At 33.9% G+C, this 17743-nt stretch overlaps 1 protein-coding gene across 1 annotated transcript; it reads right to left on the bottom strand.

The window, feature by feature from the left end:
- Positions 1 to 826: 826 nt before the first annotated feature.
- Positions 827 to 11468, bottom strand: LOC141679364 (pre-mRNA-splicing factor ATP-dependent RNA helicase DEAH7). The gene is made up of 16 exons (XM_074485866.1): positions 11234 to 11468; positions 10557 to 10769; positions 10073 to 10146; positions 9019 to 9304; positions 8614 to 8787; positions 8098 to 8237; positions 7875 to 7972; positions 6859 to 6967; positions 5560 to 5737; positions 5212 to 5441; positions 4624 to 4800; positions 3531 to 3602; positions 3263 to 3439; positions 2960 to 3021; positions 2708 to 2860; positions 827 to 2616 (listed from the first exon to the last, which is right to left on the bottom strand). Exons 1-16 carry the CDS (start codon positions 11337 to 11339, stop codon positions 1017 to 1019), a joined length of 3849 nt encoding a protein of 1282 aa, XP_074341967.1. The 5' UTR covers positions 11340 to 11468; the 3' UTR covers positions 827 to 1016.
- Positions 11469 to 17743: the final 6275 nt, after the last annotated feature.

The raw sequence follows: 17743 nt of genomic DNA, 5'->3' as shown, positions 1-17743 counted from the left end.
TTTAATTTATGTACTTTTACTTCATTTTTCAAACTTTTATATACTGCATATATCAAATTTAAGTTATTATACAACTTATAAAAAAATTTAAATATAAGTGATTAAGAAATTAAAAAAAATAAATTTTCAATATGAATTTATAATTTTTAAAACAAATAAAATATTACTTATTAGTATTAAATAAAAATAAGCACAACTTATTTAAGATTAAACAGCATGATATTTAAGATTTGTGTTTTTAGATTGTATTTAACTTTATAAATAAAATAAAATAACAATATTTAATTTGATACATCATAACCTTATTTCTAACGCACCTCATCATGGTGTATCAAATATAATTCCAGGTGGATTTAAGGAATTGGTATCAGTTTTTAAAAATAGTCAACCGAGGAAACATCATTTATGAGTTTGAAATGAATGGAACTCACAATAAAAACTGACCCCTAGATATTTTTTTACATTAATATATGTTATTGGATTTGGCAAGAAGGATTTCAATTGGGTAGAGAAAGATTTATTGGCTGGAGTTTGGAAAGGTGAACTTTGGACTTTGAATAGAAGCTATTTAAAGAGAATGTGCTCATTGGACACCTATTGTTTTACAAAAATATAAAAATTTTATCTAATATTCAATTTATAAAATAGAACCATTAACTGAAAAAAAATGTATTTTGGGAAAATAAGTAGTGAAAAAATATATTCAAAACACATATAATGTCATGTACAGTTCTAAATTTCTTGTCCTGTAAAAATATCGCATTGAAATCAGTGTTTGGTAAAAAAATAGGATGATGAAAATAAACTATGTATCAAAAAATTAAAATTTGTGAGAAAATTAGCATTCCGATTTACGCGGGTAGACTAAATTAGGCGTGTCAATGTTACAATGTTGTATAAAAGCTTTACAAATTTCAAAAATGTACACAAGTCCCCAGTTCCTACAAATATAGAACAAAACCACTATGCATCCTTCAGTCTGTAATAATCTGTAATTAATGAATGTGGCTGAGAAACTACAGGCCCATTTTCTTGGGTCTCGAGTAGGATGAAGGGGGTTTGCGTTCACCTGGCATTGAAATTTGCTGCTGCTGCCTTGCTCTTTTCTGTCTATCCTGCTCCTTGCTTCTCCTTTCCTTCTCAGCTACGTCTTTTTTCATATTCTCCATCTGCTCCTCCATGGCGCTTTTTGATTCTTTTTGTTTCTTTTTATGCTCCAACATAGATGTATCTGAGTCCTTCACTGAGAAAAACATTGGCCCCAGCTCAGCCAACCACTCTGGCTCTACAGATGTTGCACACTGCATGTACTCCTTTGTGGTCAAGATTAACTCATGATAAACTACATAATCTGGCGTGTAACCCAAACCATACAGTGCACTGCTCGGGTGCAAGTGGCAGGGCATTCCATTCCTGCAATTAACATATTCCCCAATCCCTTTAAGTCTTGCAGCATTGTGGAAATATGAAGAACAGATGGCTTTCCTCACAATGTCCCAATCTGGACCACAGGAGGTCAGCGGGATTTTAAGTGTCTTCAGAATATCAAGCAGTTGCGATCTCACTTCTCTAGCCTTTTTTAAACCTTTCGAATGCAAATAATGGTCATTACACCAGTCCCCACGATATGAATTATTTTTCCATTGCTGGTAAACATTGAGTAGTGTTAGGTGGTCAGATTCTGGCACAAAGAATTTCTCCCTAGCAGCATCACTTTCTTCTGCCCTATCTTTAGGCCTAAAGAACACTGATGGCACTGAAAGCATTGAAACAACCGTCAGGACCTCGTTAAGACATTCTAGTTCTTCCCCAATCAGGAGCATCTTAGCTAGAGGTGGATCTAGTGGAAACTCAACCATTTTCCACCCAAGTTTGGTTAAATTTCCAACATTGTCAAGAGCACCCAATACCCACAACTGATACATAGAGTTCAGAATGTTATCTTGAGGAGGTGGATCCATAAAATCAAAATCTAGTAAACTTTCTACTTTGAGAGACTTGAGCAACAAAACAACATTTCCAAGGTTGGTCCTCTGGATTTCTGGCACTGGACTGGGCAGAAGCTCATTTTGGTATGCAGTTTCTGTGTAAAGCCGATAACAAGTACCAGGTCCAGTTCGCCCAGCACGCCCAGCACGCTGATCTGCAGCTGCACGGCTTACAGGAAACACTTGGAGGGCGTCCATACCCATTCGTGGGTTGTACACCTTCATCTTACCATAGCCTGTGTCAATTACGTAAAAAATACCATCTACAGTCAAAGATGTCTCTGCAATGTTGGTAGCTACAATGCATTTCCGAGCCCCATCTTCGGCCTTTTGAAATATTTTAGCTTGCAGGTCAGCAGGGAGCTGAGAATATATGGGAAGAATTAATAGCTTGGAGACTGATTGCTTTGTAGTAGAGACAAGCTGTTCCATCCGTTCTGAAAGGGCATAACAGGCTGCCTCAATCTCATCTTGACCGGTCATAAATATGAGTATGTCACCTGGAGCACTAGTAATATGTATGGTCATGGCCTGCTTCACTGCAGCTTCAACATAATCTTCACAGGGACTTTTACTATATAAGGTTTGCACAGGGAATGTTCTTCCTGGTATATGGAAGATTGGTACACTGCAAAACACAGGCCAGTCAATTGCACATAAATACATAAGCAAATTGATAGATGATTGCATTATCCAATTGATTAACACAATAATATTACCTTCCGAAAAAAAGTGAGAATTTTTCAGCGTTTAGAGTGGCAGATGTAACTATAAGCTTGAAATCACGCCGTCTGGCAACAACTTTTTTAAGGATCCCAAAGAGCACATCTGTGTTCAGCGACCTTTCATGTGCTTCATCCATCACAACGACACTACAATTTCATCAAGCAACAGTTAATTTCTATGAACACTATAACTACATACAAAAACAGAAGATATAATCTGTGCAAAAGTGCAATCCAACTTCATACCGATATTTGTCAAGATCAGCATCTTTTAGCGTCTCACGCAAAAGCACGCCATCAGTCATATACTGGCCAAAAGTATAGTAGTGTCAGTAACAGGAAGAACACTTCAAGAACTTAAATTTAAAGCAATTCTACAAGCCACTCAAACCAGTTACAAAATATACTGCCCAATACATGCAGCATATCTTGGAAGAGGTGACGCATATAATCTCATAACAAAAATTGCAAGTAGTGTTGATTTTATATTTCATTTTAGTTGAATTAGACAAGTTTATATAGAGCTGGATCCTGGAAACTAATGCTTACCTTTATCACAGTGTTTGGCCCCGTCACATCCTCAAAACGAATTGCATAACCAACTAGATCACCAAGTTCAGTTTCCATCTCTTCACTAACTCTTTTGGCAACACTCATGGCAGCCACACGCCTTGGTTGAGTGCAGCCTACTATTCCATTCGTGGTATATCCATCCTCATGCAGATACTGGCAAGAATATTCAAAAGTTCAGATAAAGATAAACAAAAATGTTTTGACTTGCCAATAATTATTATCTATATTAGGCTTCTGACAGTACCTGGGTCAGTTGTGTGGTCTTTCCAGAACCAGTTTCTCCAACTACTACAATCACCTGATTTTCTCGAACTACCTGTGACATACAGCAGGAATATGTTTCTCAATATTACATTTACTGGATAAAACAAAATAGTACAAAAGGGAAAACATATAAGAAAGAAACATAAGTTGTCATGCCTTGACAATGTAGTTTTCTAGTTTTTCAATGTTTTTGTAATATTCTAGGTGTATAAGAGTATATACAGCAAAACAAGGATAGAATCAGTGAAATGAAGGTAGATTAACAGATAATCAAGCAAGAGATTGATAGTTTAGAGAGAGAATTGACCTAGAGAGACGTCAGTTTTAGAGAGAGATAGAAATAACAGAATTTTAGAGAGAGAAAGAGAAGACTTGGTGGAAAAGATATTCCATTTCTGAATAACAGTTCATACATACTGAGCATACAAACAGCTAGTCTAATTATACTAATAGACTACTAAGACTTTAATAAAAGAGTAAAAGACTATAAGACCCTTTTCCCTTACTACTATTTCCTTACTATACTATACTGACTATACTGCACTATACAGACTTCCAGTACTTAGTCTTCCTGACAAGTTGTGCTCCTAATAATTACATAATTAAAGAAAGGGCCTAAAAGAGGTCAATGCTACGCCTTGAAACAATAAAGGAAAATGTTTAACGTAACTAATGGTACGCCTTGCATCAAGAAAGGAAAACGATTATGGAACTATTAATAGTAGTAGTTTGGCATCAACTACCTACCAACTGACCTATGCTTAGTGTTTAAGTAAAACCAGCACTTAAGCAAGCATCAAAGCATGAGGTTCAAGAGCTCGATCTTGTCTACAGGAGCCAAAAAATAAGAGAAAACATATTCGTGGACTGAAAACTAAGTAGGAATATAAAACATAGAGCACTAAATAGCATTTATGAAACTGGAAACATCTACAATCTAAACATATTTGAATCAACTGATGTGGTCAGAAAATTATCTCAACACAACCAAATGCAACATAGATGGAGAGTACTTAAAAAACTAGCAAACTATCATCAAATTTGCAACATGGAAAATTATAAGAAGGTCAAACCTGCAATAACTCATCCCTCACAGAAAATATGGGAAGATACTGACGCTGTTGAGAAAGTGTCTTCGACTTTGCAAAATCACTTACTGCTTCATCCTTCTTCAAATGCTGAGCAAACTTAGCGTCCTCCTTGAAATCAACTTCACCATCATCACCCACTACTGCAGTATCTGCGTCAACCTGGCATCATTTAAAAAAAATTCAGAGCCAGAGAGCTCTAGTTCTCTAAGTCATCTACCAATGCATAAAACTCTATATTACATTGACTAGTAATGGCTCAAGCGCACATTACAACACCAGACTCATAAACATGATTGCAGACTATGGAATTCAAAATACGTCACACATAGGAAGAAAATAATTGTACATTGTAGACCAAGCTAACAGTTTAAGGAAAAATGTCACACAACAATTGTCTGATTTCAAGATGACAGATGCCTTGTTAATTATCTCTGCGCTTATAATATGTAATTGCCTATGAATTTTGAGTTTCAAGTTTTGCTGAAAGATGTGCCACTCAATCCAAAACACATACCAAAGTCTATACAATCTGATCCAAACACAACATAATACTACAGTTATTGGTTTTACCTGCTCTGCAGTCTTCTCAACTCCAAGGATATCGCCAAGCTTGGATCCAGCAAGCTCCCAAAAACGTTGCCGTGATTTATTCTGGCTTTGTTTTTCATGCACCTCACGCACCAAAGTAGAACCTTTGCGTGATATTATAGCCATGTCAGATGTAGGATCTTTAATTGGCATTACTGGTTCTGCCTGCTTTGTGAAAACAATTCTTCCATCCAGAAAAGGTGGCTTTATATCTATACACAAAGAAAAAAATGCATCATACTACGTATTAGGTTGAGAAAGTATATACCAAGTTGGTAAGAATTAATTATTGTACCAAAAAGGTAAAGCTTTGCCATATAATTTCCATACCATGAACAAGGAGAATCACTTTGCGTTCTTCCTCGTTATCAAACTCAGTCTGCACCTCAGTACCTCTAACAGCTCCAGACCTTAATAGTTGTCGATCCTCCCATTGAGCATTATCTGCCGTGAGCTGTGACAACTTCTTGCTCTGTGCAAGGGACATCTTGGTTCCATCTCTTCGAACCTGTATAGAGTATACACAGTTTCCCAAACATAAGATTTTGTTTCTCGATTACATACTACAGACTACATGCTTTTTGGCCAGAATGAGAAAAAAGAAAAGAGCAAGGAGAAGACAATGAAAAGAGAGAACACCACAAAAAAAAAGAAAAAAAAAATTGGGAACTTGCCCCTTGGGGAAGTTGCGTTGTCGGGCAAAGTCATTAGGGTGGGCATCAAACAAACAAGATAAGGAATTTTCATTCTATCCCTTCTCATATCGGTCCAGCAAATGAAGGTAAAATCTGTGCCGGAAAACATGACAATCATGAGGTCTAGTTTGGTGCCAGGATACCATGGCAACACATAACAGTGGTAGAAAGTTTGATGGTATTGTATCAGCTTATACTAATAAATAATTGGTTTATTAGAACACATATGCCAACTGAAATCCTTGCAAGTTAAAGAGAGTCTAAGAATGTCAAATTTACACAAAAATACAATTTATGTTCCAGCAATTAAGCATTGCGCTGCCCATACTTTCCATAAATTAGAATTAGTATAGTTCACAAAATAGAGTACAGGCAGTCAAGCAGATAATGTTGACTAGAAAATTATTATAGTGCATATCCTTGTTAGATAAAAAGTATATGCCTACATTACTACTATTACTATATAACATAATTTAATTCATATATATTTGGGATATTCTAGAATAAGGATAGCAATGTATGTAGTTATTCTTTACTTCAAGTTCTTTCCTTCTGACAAGGAGTTTATTAGGATCTCCACCTACGTTCATGTAAATTAATTACGAATAGTAGATAATATTTAGTATAATGATTATTTAATTTACCATTGGTTGTGTTTTAAGGCCTTCTGAGAGAATTATTATTCTTCATCCATTATTTCACATGTCCTAAATCAGAAACTAATGACAAGATTGTATTATATAATGGAAGCTAGAAAAAGATAATGGAAATTTAGATTATAACCAGACAACATTATAAAAGTTTAAAGGAGTTCGCTTTTGTCATAATCAAAAAGAAAAGTTGAAAAGAAAGAATAAGTATCTGGGCTCTTTTCCCTAGTGGTTACTGGCAATACTGGTATTTTTAAAAAAAAGTTCAAATAATTTAAACTTACCAGCTTCTTGGCCAACTCTGTTTCTTTCTTCTTAAATGTGGCCTCATCACCTAAGAAAAATGATGAGCTATCTTCATCAAACATTGTATTTCCTTCCTCCCTATCATACCTAAAAATAATAACACAGCAATAAATGTAAAAAAGTGAATAGAAATTTACAATGGAAGAACTTTTAAGCATCTTATTTCCAGTTTGAGTAGCTCCTTGTTTCCAAAAAAAATGCAATCTTTATTTTAGTACTAATTTCTACCTGATAAATCTGAACTACTGATTTCTGAAACTATGACTAAACTCTGATTTAATTCAATTTGCAACATAAAATTTATAAGGTAAAACAAAAAGATAAAAGTACATAGACAGGTTTACTGAACAAAGTGTGTATACATATCCATGAAACCTTCTGCTGCATGGTTATTTTGAAGGCATGCTTACTCTTCAACTCCTTTAAATTTTTCAAGACAATGAAGAAATTTTTAAATAATTGCAAAAGTTCTTATATGTAAGTACTAAATTAGAACAATCTAAATAAATGACAGTGACTACAAGACAAAGAAACAAATAAGTCTTTTCAAGGAAGTCTCAGGCACAGATTACTAATATACAAGGACCGACACTAAATTTCCCAGTGAGCACAACACCTTATATATGCTAAATTTCCCAGTGAGCACAACACCTTATATATGCTAAATGACTTGTAAGACGTAGCTAACATTAAAACAGATTTGAATCTTATACCAGTCATACAACTCACAAGCTCTAACAACATAAAATATTATGCACACGCAATAATGTTATACGGGTATTTTGATGCTAACCTTATTCAGCATATATTACTTATATTTAATCAGTGCTTTCTTCGAGTAAAGTTCAGTTACTTCATCAAATATGACCTCTTTCGATCTAAAGTTAAGAATAACATAAAGCAGGCAATCCCTCCAAAATTTTGATTTGTTTTGCATCTAATGTGAATAACAAACAAGGCTCCATTTAAATATACTGAAGATGAAACAAATTACCATGCACGGTCAGCATTATATTCCATCTCTAAACGCATATTTTCAGTGATTTCTTGGTTGTTATCATTGGAAAAATAATCAGCATCAGCTTCTTGAGCCTGAGAGAAAAAAAAAAGATATGAGAAACCAACTTCTTGAAAAATAAAATCAGGCGTAATAAAAAAAATCTGGATATCAATATCAATTCAAGCTGCAGCAGAATTTTATTAAGAAAAGCTATTACCTCAGACTGCTGTGAGTTCTCCACAGGAAAGCGCATTTGGGGCCTCGAACCATATCGTGAATTTGAAGATTTAACCGAAGATCCTGAAGCACGTATTGGGACAGGAGAAGGAGCAACACTGTCCCAGGGAGAAGCAGCACCTGTTAAGGGAATTTTAGTACATGTGTAAATTTCCAAATGCAGAGAAGAAAGTGATGCTTTGCTTCAATTATGTTGATAATCTCCGGCTCTATAATTTTTTTTTTGTCAGGTTCGGCTCTAAAGCTTATGCAAACTGTTTGTAGTACTGTAGTACAGCTAACACACAATCATACATATCATGTAGACATGTACAAAAAATTTAGATAAAGCTCAATATACAAAAATTAGCAGACAAGAAAATGACGATTAAATCTTTTAACTGTGGATAAACTAAATATTCATCAGCAAATTTCAGTAATGTAAGCAACAGTACAGAGTCAATTTTCTCAAAACATGTTAAACGGGAGAAAAGGTTTAGCAGATAGAGTATCATACCAGAAGAGTAAGAACTGTGGCCCCCTAGCCATGGAGAAACCAATCGTACATCAGGAGATGCTCCAAGCAACATCGGTGCTGGTGAAGGTTGATGTCTCCTGCTGCTACCAGGGCGACTATCCCTATATGGTGTATCTTCCCATTCCCATCTACCGTTATCCCAGTCAGATCTGTCTAAATAGAACAAAAAATTAGCATGTTTAAAAGATGGCGCAATATAATTCAAAAGCACTACTAGATATTCATTATATTAATGTTTTTTTGAAAATTATTGGAATTAATAAAATTCAGAAAATTACTATATAATACTACAGATTTGAAAGGCTGCTCCATGCAAATTCCTGCATAATTGCTTAATCATACCAAAAGGCATCCTGGGTACATTTTAATTCAGTAGAAGCATACCTGGTGTACCCCGGGCATCATATCTGGCTGGAGTACCTCTAGAACCTTCATATCGGCCTCGCTTCCTTTCATGCTCACTATTGTAGTGTTTATCGGAACGAGAATACTCTTCCTTGTAACTGTCTACTCGTCTGCCTCTATCATGTCTACTCAATGACCTGCTATCGTTTTTGGAGTCCTCTCTATAGTCTCTTCTTTTCTTGGAATGATCAGCCATTTCATATCTTTCATTCCTAGAACTCTGATATCGATCACTTTGAGAGCTTCCTTGAGAAGTTCCTGGTGTCTTTATTAAAGAAGTACAAAAAATTAAAAATAAGTCTTACCATAATTGTGATCCTCATAAAAACCAAACATTAAAAGCATTCATTTTAAAGATACGTCCTCCATACCTCATGCAGAGAACATTATTGTTACATGTTACGAATACATAAAATGACAAATTGACAATCAAGGCATAAACTTAACCACGCAAGGACTATGCAACCAGGCATAAATGTCCACCAAAAATCCAAACCAAAAGGTATGCATAAATTCCAATTCATCTTAGTCATCTTGAAGTAGAACAAGCTACTGACAAAATATTTTTCTTATACAGGAAGTAGCTTAGAGTATGAGCCAATAGTTAACACATAAAAAAGAAAAAAACATAGAAGATTGATAATGCATATTAAAGAAAACGGGGGTAATAGAATTCACTAGAAACCATATATCGAGATTCTTCGCTTCCTCTGTATTTGTGCATACAGAAAGATATTGCTTCATAAACGACACCTACTATTATAAATTGTCCCAAAACTGTCATAAATTACAAGCAATGATCTTGGCAATCATATTGTCCAACTCTCCAATGTCCCGCTATCCTAATTATATGTCCTATTTAGATGAGGAGATGTCGTGTTTTTAGGACAACAGTATTATGCAAGACAGAGTGTGCTAAGTAAAGCAACTACTATTTACATTTAACTTAAGGTCACCGTAAGTATTTAAAAGAGACAAATATTCTAAAGTAGTACCATGGAAATCAGAAAAAACAAAAGAAACTTAAGCTAACCTCATATCGTGCATAATCACTTGAATGATATTCCCCACGTGAATCATTACCTTGTCCTTGAATTGAAGTAATTTCTGCAAAATTGCAAGGATTAATGCGTTATAGATCGAAGTTATTACCTCACCTCAGAAATATTGCACATTTGTATACTGATAAGTTATCTTCACAATCTATGATACCCGGACACCAATGTCATCTCTAGTAATCATGTCGAAAAAGGACCCTCAATCATGGGCATTACTACTCACGAAAATAGATACTCGACACTTAATTATCGGCCAAAAACATGAAAAATTAAAATGATATTGCCAATTCTGACACTTGGAGATATATCCATATTACGTAGACACTTCCATGTCAAGACAGGGTAACTTGACAGTAAAAACGCATAGCTATTAATATTTAAAGCTCACATGCTACTTCAATTTTTCCTATATCAATATTTTGATATAAGCTACCATTATGTTTATTTCAAAAAAGGTACCTGACTGTGGCGTACGACTCACGTCACGTTCACGATATTTCCTATTCGCATTACCAACTTTTTTCAAACCATTGGTTCCTACATCATCAACCTCAGATACCTCAGATATATCGTCATTCTGAGATGCTACAATAGATGACGGCTTATCTTTCGGAACCTTAAAAACACCGTCTCCCTTTTCACTTCGTTTCGTCTCAGCAAGAGTATCCAACCCTGCTCCAAAAACAAAAAATCCCAAATTATAAAAAAAAACAAACACCAGCTCCTTCCACATTTACGAGTATTCACACACACACACATAAAAAACTCTTAAAAGTATCCGCAAACACCAAACAACAACAATCAGAACCAACACGCCAATACAATAACTACACAAACGAAACTAGTCAGTAATTCCATTCGAAACTCGTAAATTCAATCAAACCACAATTCACACAAAATCATTCCATTTTCTCACAAACGACACTTTAACTGACCTAGACATAAATAAAAACAAACACTTGGCATTACAACTTCTCAAAACTCGAAAACTCGAATAAACCACAATTGGCGAAAAATAACTCAACTGACCTAGATATCAAAAAGCAACACACAAACTCAACTATCATACTCAATTACTATAATACTCAATTACTATAATAATAAATTAAACTTGAAAAACAAGTTAGGATAAATACCTAGCCGTGATTTACGCTGGGGACGATACAACAACTTGCTTTTTCCGGGGAGTTGTAAACCGCCGGCAGAGTTTTCGTCGGGATCCAACCGGTTTAATTTATCCATTTGTTAACCTAATTGAAAAACTCGTTTGATTTTATGGCGATTGAGATCCGGGAGAAGAAAACGGGTCGGAATTGAACGAGGAAAGGGTTTAGAGGGGGGATTGCGATGTTTGTTGGTTAGCCGGGTTTTTATGATTTTAATTTAGCAGATTTTATAGGTTTTTCAATTAAGTGAAATTCAATTTTTAGATTGAAATCTTTTTTAAAAATACTGTAATATTAATGTAGTATGTTATGTTTACATGTGAAATTTGACAGCTTTAATTTATTTCTATTTTGTTTTAATTTTTATTTAATTTTAACATTTCCTATCAATAGAATATGATATGAATGATAAAATCAGAGTTCGATCATAAAATTCTACTCACTTTATTTATTTATTTTGTATATAGTATCGAAGTAAGTAATTTATTTATTTATTTATATTGTAAACGGTGACAATTTTATAAAATGGTAATTATTTATTTTTAAAAGTAGTATAGTACATGATGAGACTCAATTCAATTCCTCACAACATACTTTTTATCGTTGAAGGAAAGTAATATGATTTGATCATTACAAATTCTATAGATATAAATTTATATATTTGTAAACAACTTATATTTAATATAGAATTATTAAAATTTATAAAGTTATTATTCAACCCGATTGATATATTAGAAAAAAAAAATTACAAAACAAAATATAATTGTAAAAAATATTAATATAAAGAATTTGTATGCATTGCATACAAATTTGTATGCATGTTAATGTGTTGATACCCTTTTTGGGATTAATATTTCCAAAATACGTTTAAAATATCCACAAAATACTTAGCTGGAACATGTGTATTCACTTTTTAAAAAAAATCAAACAAAACGTTTGTGCATGTATATTCACTTTCATTTTTTAGTTAAATGTGTATTCAATTTAAGAAAGAAAGTGAACACACATGCTCAAATGCATATTATTTGTATTAAAAAAAATTAAATGTGAATACATTTCTGGGAATGTATATTACGTGAGTATTTTCGGCAATTTTTCCCTTTTATAAATATTTTGAGTGGTTTATCCCAAAATTGATATATTTTAGTTATTCGTCTTTTTTTAATACATTGTTAAAATAGGTCCAATTAGATAGGAGGTAGCAAAGGGGACTTAATATTAAGAGCATATTGTCACGCCTCGGGGGTCGAATTGTCGTGACAATATGCACTCATGAAATCCATTAATTCATCAATTCGTGGATTGAATTGATGGATTGATTACTATTCACAAAGAATCAATGATTTTTGTTGACTTTTATGTACCCATAAAACTCCATTAATTCATCGGTTATTATTCATCAAATAAAAAAAATACATTTTACATCATAAATTTAAATTCATCTCCATTATTTATTGGTTCCACAAATTATATCCAATAATGTATTGTTATATAATATAGATTTTTGAAAAGGTTATGCATAAATTTATAATTTTTAATAAGATTTTCATTAAATCACGGAATGACGCGTATCTTGATTTAAATTTGTTGATTAGAAAATTTGTTCATAAATAATGCCATGATCTTCTGAGTATAGTATCTCAAAATCATTACATATTTTTTTAATAACTCGAATTTTTGAGATTTTGTAAAACGCTTAATGAATAATAACTCTGACAAACGGGAAAAACTTTTTAGCCCACACTATGTTGTGCATGAGAAATTGAGTTTCTGAGTCGATAACACATGATTATACGTGCCAAATAAGTGTATGTAAACGCTATTAGTTTTCGAAGAAAACGAACTTTGAAAAATGACTGTATCTATGAATCATCAAGGATTACGGTAATCACAATATAATTACAAATTCAAATCCAAGTACGATACTTCAAAACATAAAGAACGTATAAGAAAGGATTTACACCGCGAACCGTTAACGAGAATTTATTACTAAAACGAATAAGCGATCGAGCGAAGCGTAAACGAATAAATAAACGTATCAAACCAAGCTAACTATACTAGCTAACTAGAGTAAGAAAGTATCCATGGTCAAGTAACCAAATAGTAACCTAGACTAGATAGAATGATAACCTAAAAGCTAGTTAATAGTAAACCTAGAATCTAAACCAAGTAGAATAGCTAGCAACCTAGGATGGCTAGTCAAAATATTCATGGATTTAGTAGTACTAGGATATATACAAAATCATATCTCACAAATTTTTCAAGAGAAACATTTCAAGAAAGCCACAAAACTCTCTCTTTTCTCCCTTTTTCTTCCATTCGGCCAAATAAGAAGAAAAGTAAGAAATCAATTTCAAAACACCAAGTCCTAGCCATGGCAAAATTCCACCATTAAATCCCAAGTTTCATACATCCTAAACTAAGGTAAGATAAATTTTTGAACTCATTCTATTAAGGTTTGATGGTTGAAATAAATTCAAGAAAAGTGATAATGAATAGTAATGAATAGTAACTTTTCTTGGTTTCTTGATTTTTATGGCTTGATTTAGGTTCCTTAAACTCAACCAAGCATCCCCACGACTCCACCATCGTCAATAACACATCACAAGATTTCAAGAAAGGTATAAATCTTTGACCAATCTTTATTTAAGGTTTAAGTTTCAAGAAACTTTGAAATCCTAGTTATAAACCTAATTTTAGTGGTTGATTTGTTATTATATTGATGTTTAGTTAATTAGTTTTAAGGTTGATGATTGTTGCCTCAAGAACATGATATTTTTGAGATTAGTTAGTGTTGATATGATGATTTGATGGTTGTTGATGGTGTTATAATGATATAAGACGTAAACAAAACTCGAATCGTAATCGTAATCTCGTTAAAATAAATAAAACTCAACTTAAGGTTTCTACAGAAGTTCCCGAATATATAAACTGTAGTTTCTTGAAAAGTAACACTTGATTCTGATAGACAATTTTATAAGGATCGTTTAGGCGCTTGAATCGCTTGATTTCGATTTACGGGTCAAAAGTTATGACCGTGTCAGTAAAAGTGATTTACGCTACAAAAACTGCTACGAATTACGAATAGAAATGATCGACTTACAAATATTCAAAAATCATGAAATTTTTACAGAGAGTAATAAATAGAGTTTATTAACTTATATAAAAATTTCAAGTAAAAATATGAATTTCTCAATTTTATAAAAATGCCGGAACCGAAACCGCGCGATTGGAAAACCATTAAGAATCGTAAATGGAGCCGAGGACCGAAATGCAAAAGGCATAAACGAACATAAAGGATTTCGAAAAAAAAAACCGAACATAACAAATACTTGTACTTAATGAAATAATAAGGGTAAGGTGAGTTACGTGAACGATTAATAAGTAGCGCGTATGTACGAGTCGCCATAAATAAGAACGGAATCTAACGAAACGATATATATTTATGATTATAGATTTCCGAGCGCACCATAGAGCATCCTCCACCTCAAAGTACCCATGCAAGTTTACGGACCCGACTCCATATACTGTTGTGTTGTGAAAAGGTTGTTTTACTATCTTTTGCATAAATGTCATTTTTGCCATGATACGGGTATTTGAGTTTTCGCATAAATAACGATTGTGCTACAATGTATATATATATCGTAGAATATTTTAGCTCCACCATGAGTGTGATGTATAATTATAAGACCGAGAGTCGGTCAGAGTTTTAAATGAAAACCTGTGAGTCATTCCAGAGATGTTTTGGAGGATTAAAAGTTCGTATTTGTTTTATTCCAAGGGACTCGATGTCCACTTGCGAAGTATTAAATAGCTCGAATTTATTTAAAACAATTTCCAAAGATCGTATTCCCTCAACTATATTTTATTACTCGAATAACGAATAGTATTTCAACTATTCATTTAATATAGGAGAAGTATTCTCCAACGATTATTTATTTCAAACTCGATTAATTATATTATTAAAGGTTACCCTCATTATTTAAACATAAATTAGTTGAGGAATATTATTTCAAATATTCTTTTAAAACATAATTATTCGAGGTCTAATTATTATTTAATTATTAATTATTTATTAAATGATTTAATATGATATAAAAATCATAAAATCAATTCTAAAATACTCCTGGATTTCAGAAAATCATTCGAATACTTTCAGATCGTCGATGAATATATCTCGACTTATTTTAAATATTTAAACATAGTTTCAAAGGAAACTTCCCCATTATTTATTTATCTGTTGACAACGGTCAACTCATATTATCTTAGTACTTCCTCCGAAAATTCTCGGAAGTACATATATATATATATGAAATGAGCGGTGCCTATCAACAAGCAAAATGCTTATGGAACTTCGATATAGTTTGATGTTCCAAGTACATGATAGGATTCTTAAAAGGACAGAGGAGGGGTAGAGATCTAGTACTTCGTGGATTAGGGAGACTGCCATTTTAATTTTCTGTATGAGAAGGTACCATGTGTACTGTAGGACATACGAAATATGCAAAACATACCTGGGTAGAATATGGAAGCATTTAAAGCCCGAATGCGGCTTGGGTGACAACGAGGATGTTAGAAAGTCGCACATCTATATGTAGAGAATGATACCGTTATACGACTGATCATCGTATCTCGGGGGCTCCGGTGAAGGTCATGTTCTTCCAATTGGAATTGTGATGCAATACCATAACCCAAGCCTAGGTGTTGGGTTTACCGTTGAGGTATTTGCAGGATAATAAGTTAACAAAAGAATTGTTTTCTAAAGAAGGTGTGTAACACCAAAGAAAACCATTTTAAGAATATATATTTATTGTATATGGAATCATACATAAATTTCTCATACAGTCTTTTCATACTGTATATTATTATGTTGGGTATTATAACTCACACTTGTTTTCTTAAATTGACACAACACAACAGTGAATCAAGATGCCTATCATGAAACTCACGGCCAGGAAACGGGTAGGAAACGACCAGTTATTCCGTAGGATGTTTGGTGTTATACCTCAGGTAGACCGAATAAGCTGGATTGAGTTTCAGTTATTTTTAGTCCGGCTTATTTACAAGTATGACTTATGTATGATAATAAATAAGAAACGTATATTTGGCCGACGGACTAACCTTACTTAAAAGTTACTTCCGCGGTAAGACTTAATCACTTTGGGATTGTAATAATTATCACTTTGTGGATTGATACACTATAGTAATGCATGGTTCGTTTCCAAGACAATAACCTGTAAGTGTGTGTGTGTGTGGATAAGTGTGGGGTCGTAAAGGTGTGAGTATTTATATATTTTGGTACGAGATAAGTGTTGTACATGATTCAAGATGGCGTGGCCTCCTAGATCCCTGACCCCGGATTTTGTGGCGCCACATTTTTATCGAAATGAATGCATTGAAAAGATTGTTGAGTTAGAGACAACAACATAGTCAGGAAGAGTCTGAAATCATGAATATCATGGTCACTGAGGCTGCAATGGTAATGGAGTTCATCGATAGTTCAGATGAGCCACAAGGACGCTGCTCACGGCCTGACAAATCTCTCAATCATCATAGACAAAAGCTATCGAGAAGAAAAAATCTCATGAAAGATTACTTCATTGATCATCCAATATTCAGTGAAGACGACTTTCGTCGAAGGTATAGAATGCGTCCCCATATTTTCAATCGCATCATGACAACTCTTTACACTCAAGATTCCTACTAGCATTAGAAAGCAATTGTAATTGGATTATTGAGGTTGCTACCCCCAACAAAAAGTGATTGCTGTATTACGAATGCTAGCTTACGGTGCAACAACTGATCAATATGCCGAAATATGTAGAATTGGAGAATCAACTACATTTCAGTGCATGAAAAAGTTTTGTCAACAAGTGGAAGGACTCTTTGGTGAAGAGTACCTTCATGCTCCAACTCCTGCAGATTTAAGAAGGCTTCTAACAAGAGGCGAACATTGAAGATTTCCACGTATATTTGGAAGTATAGATTGTATGCACTAGGAGTGGAAGAATTGTCCAAGTGGGTGGGGTGGAGCATACATTGGTCGAAAAGGACATCCGACTGTCATTCTGGAGGTCGTCGATTCCTATGACACTTGGGTGTGGCACGCTTTTTTCGGTGTGCCTAGTGCTCAGAATGATATTAATGTTCCAGGTCAGTCTTCCGTATTTGATAAAATTATCGCAGGAAATAGCTCAACGATGATGTTTCACGTCAATGACAAAAGATCTAATAATGCATATTATCTTGCTGATGGGATTTATCCTAGGTATTCAACATTTATAAAAACCATATCAAATCATGCCACTCAATCACAAAAATTATTTGCTAAGAAACAGGAAGCATATCGCAAAGATGTTGAGAGATGTTTTGGTATCTTTAAATCTCGATGGGCAATTTTTCTCCACGGTGCTCGAATGCACAAGCGGTTGACACTTAGAAGTATCATAATGACTTGCATCATATTGCATAACATGATAG

The sequence above is a fragment of the Apium graveolens genome, chromosome 1 (genome assembly GCF_009905375.1).
Source record: "Apium graveolens cultivar Ventura chromosome 1, ASM990537v1, whole genome shotgun sequence".
In the NCBI taxonomy this organism is placed as follows: Eukaryota; Viridiplantae; Streptophyta; class Magnoliopsida; order Apiales; family Apiaceae; genus Apium; species Apium graveolens.
The sequence above is the reverse complement of the archived record's forward strand: the minus strand, read 5'-3'. Positions and strand labels throughout refer to the sequence as shown.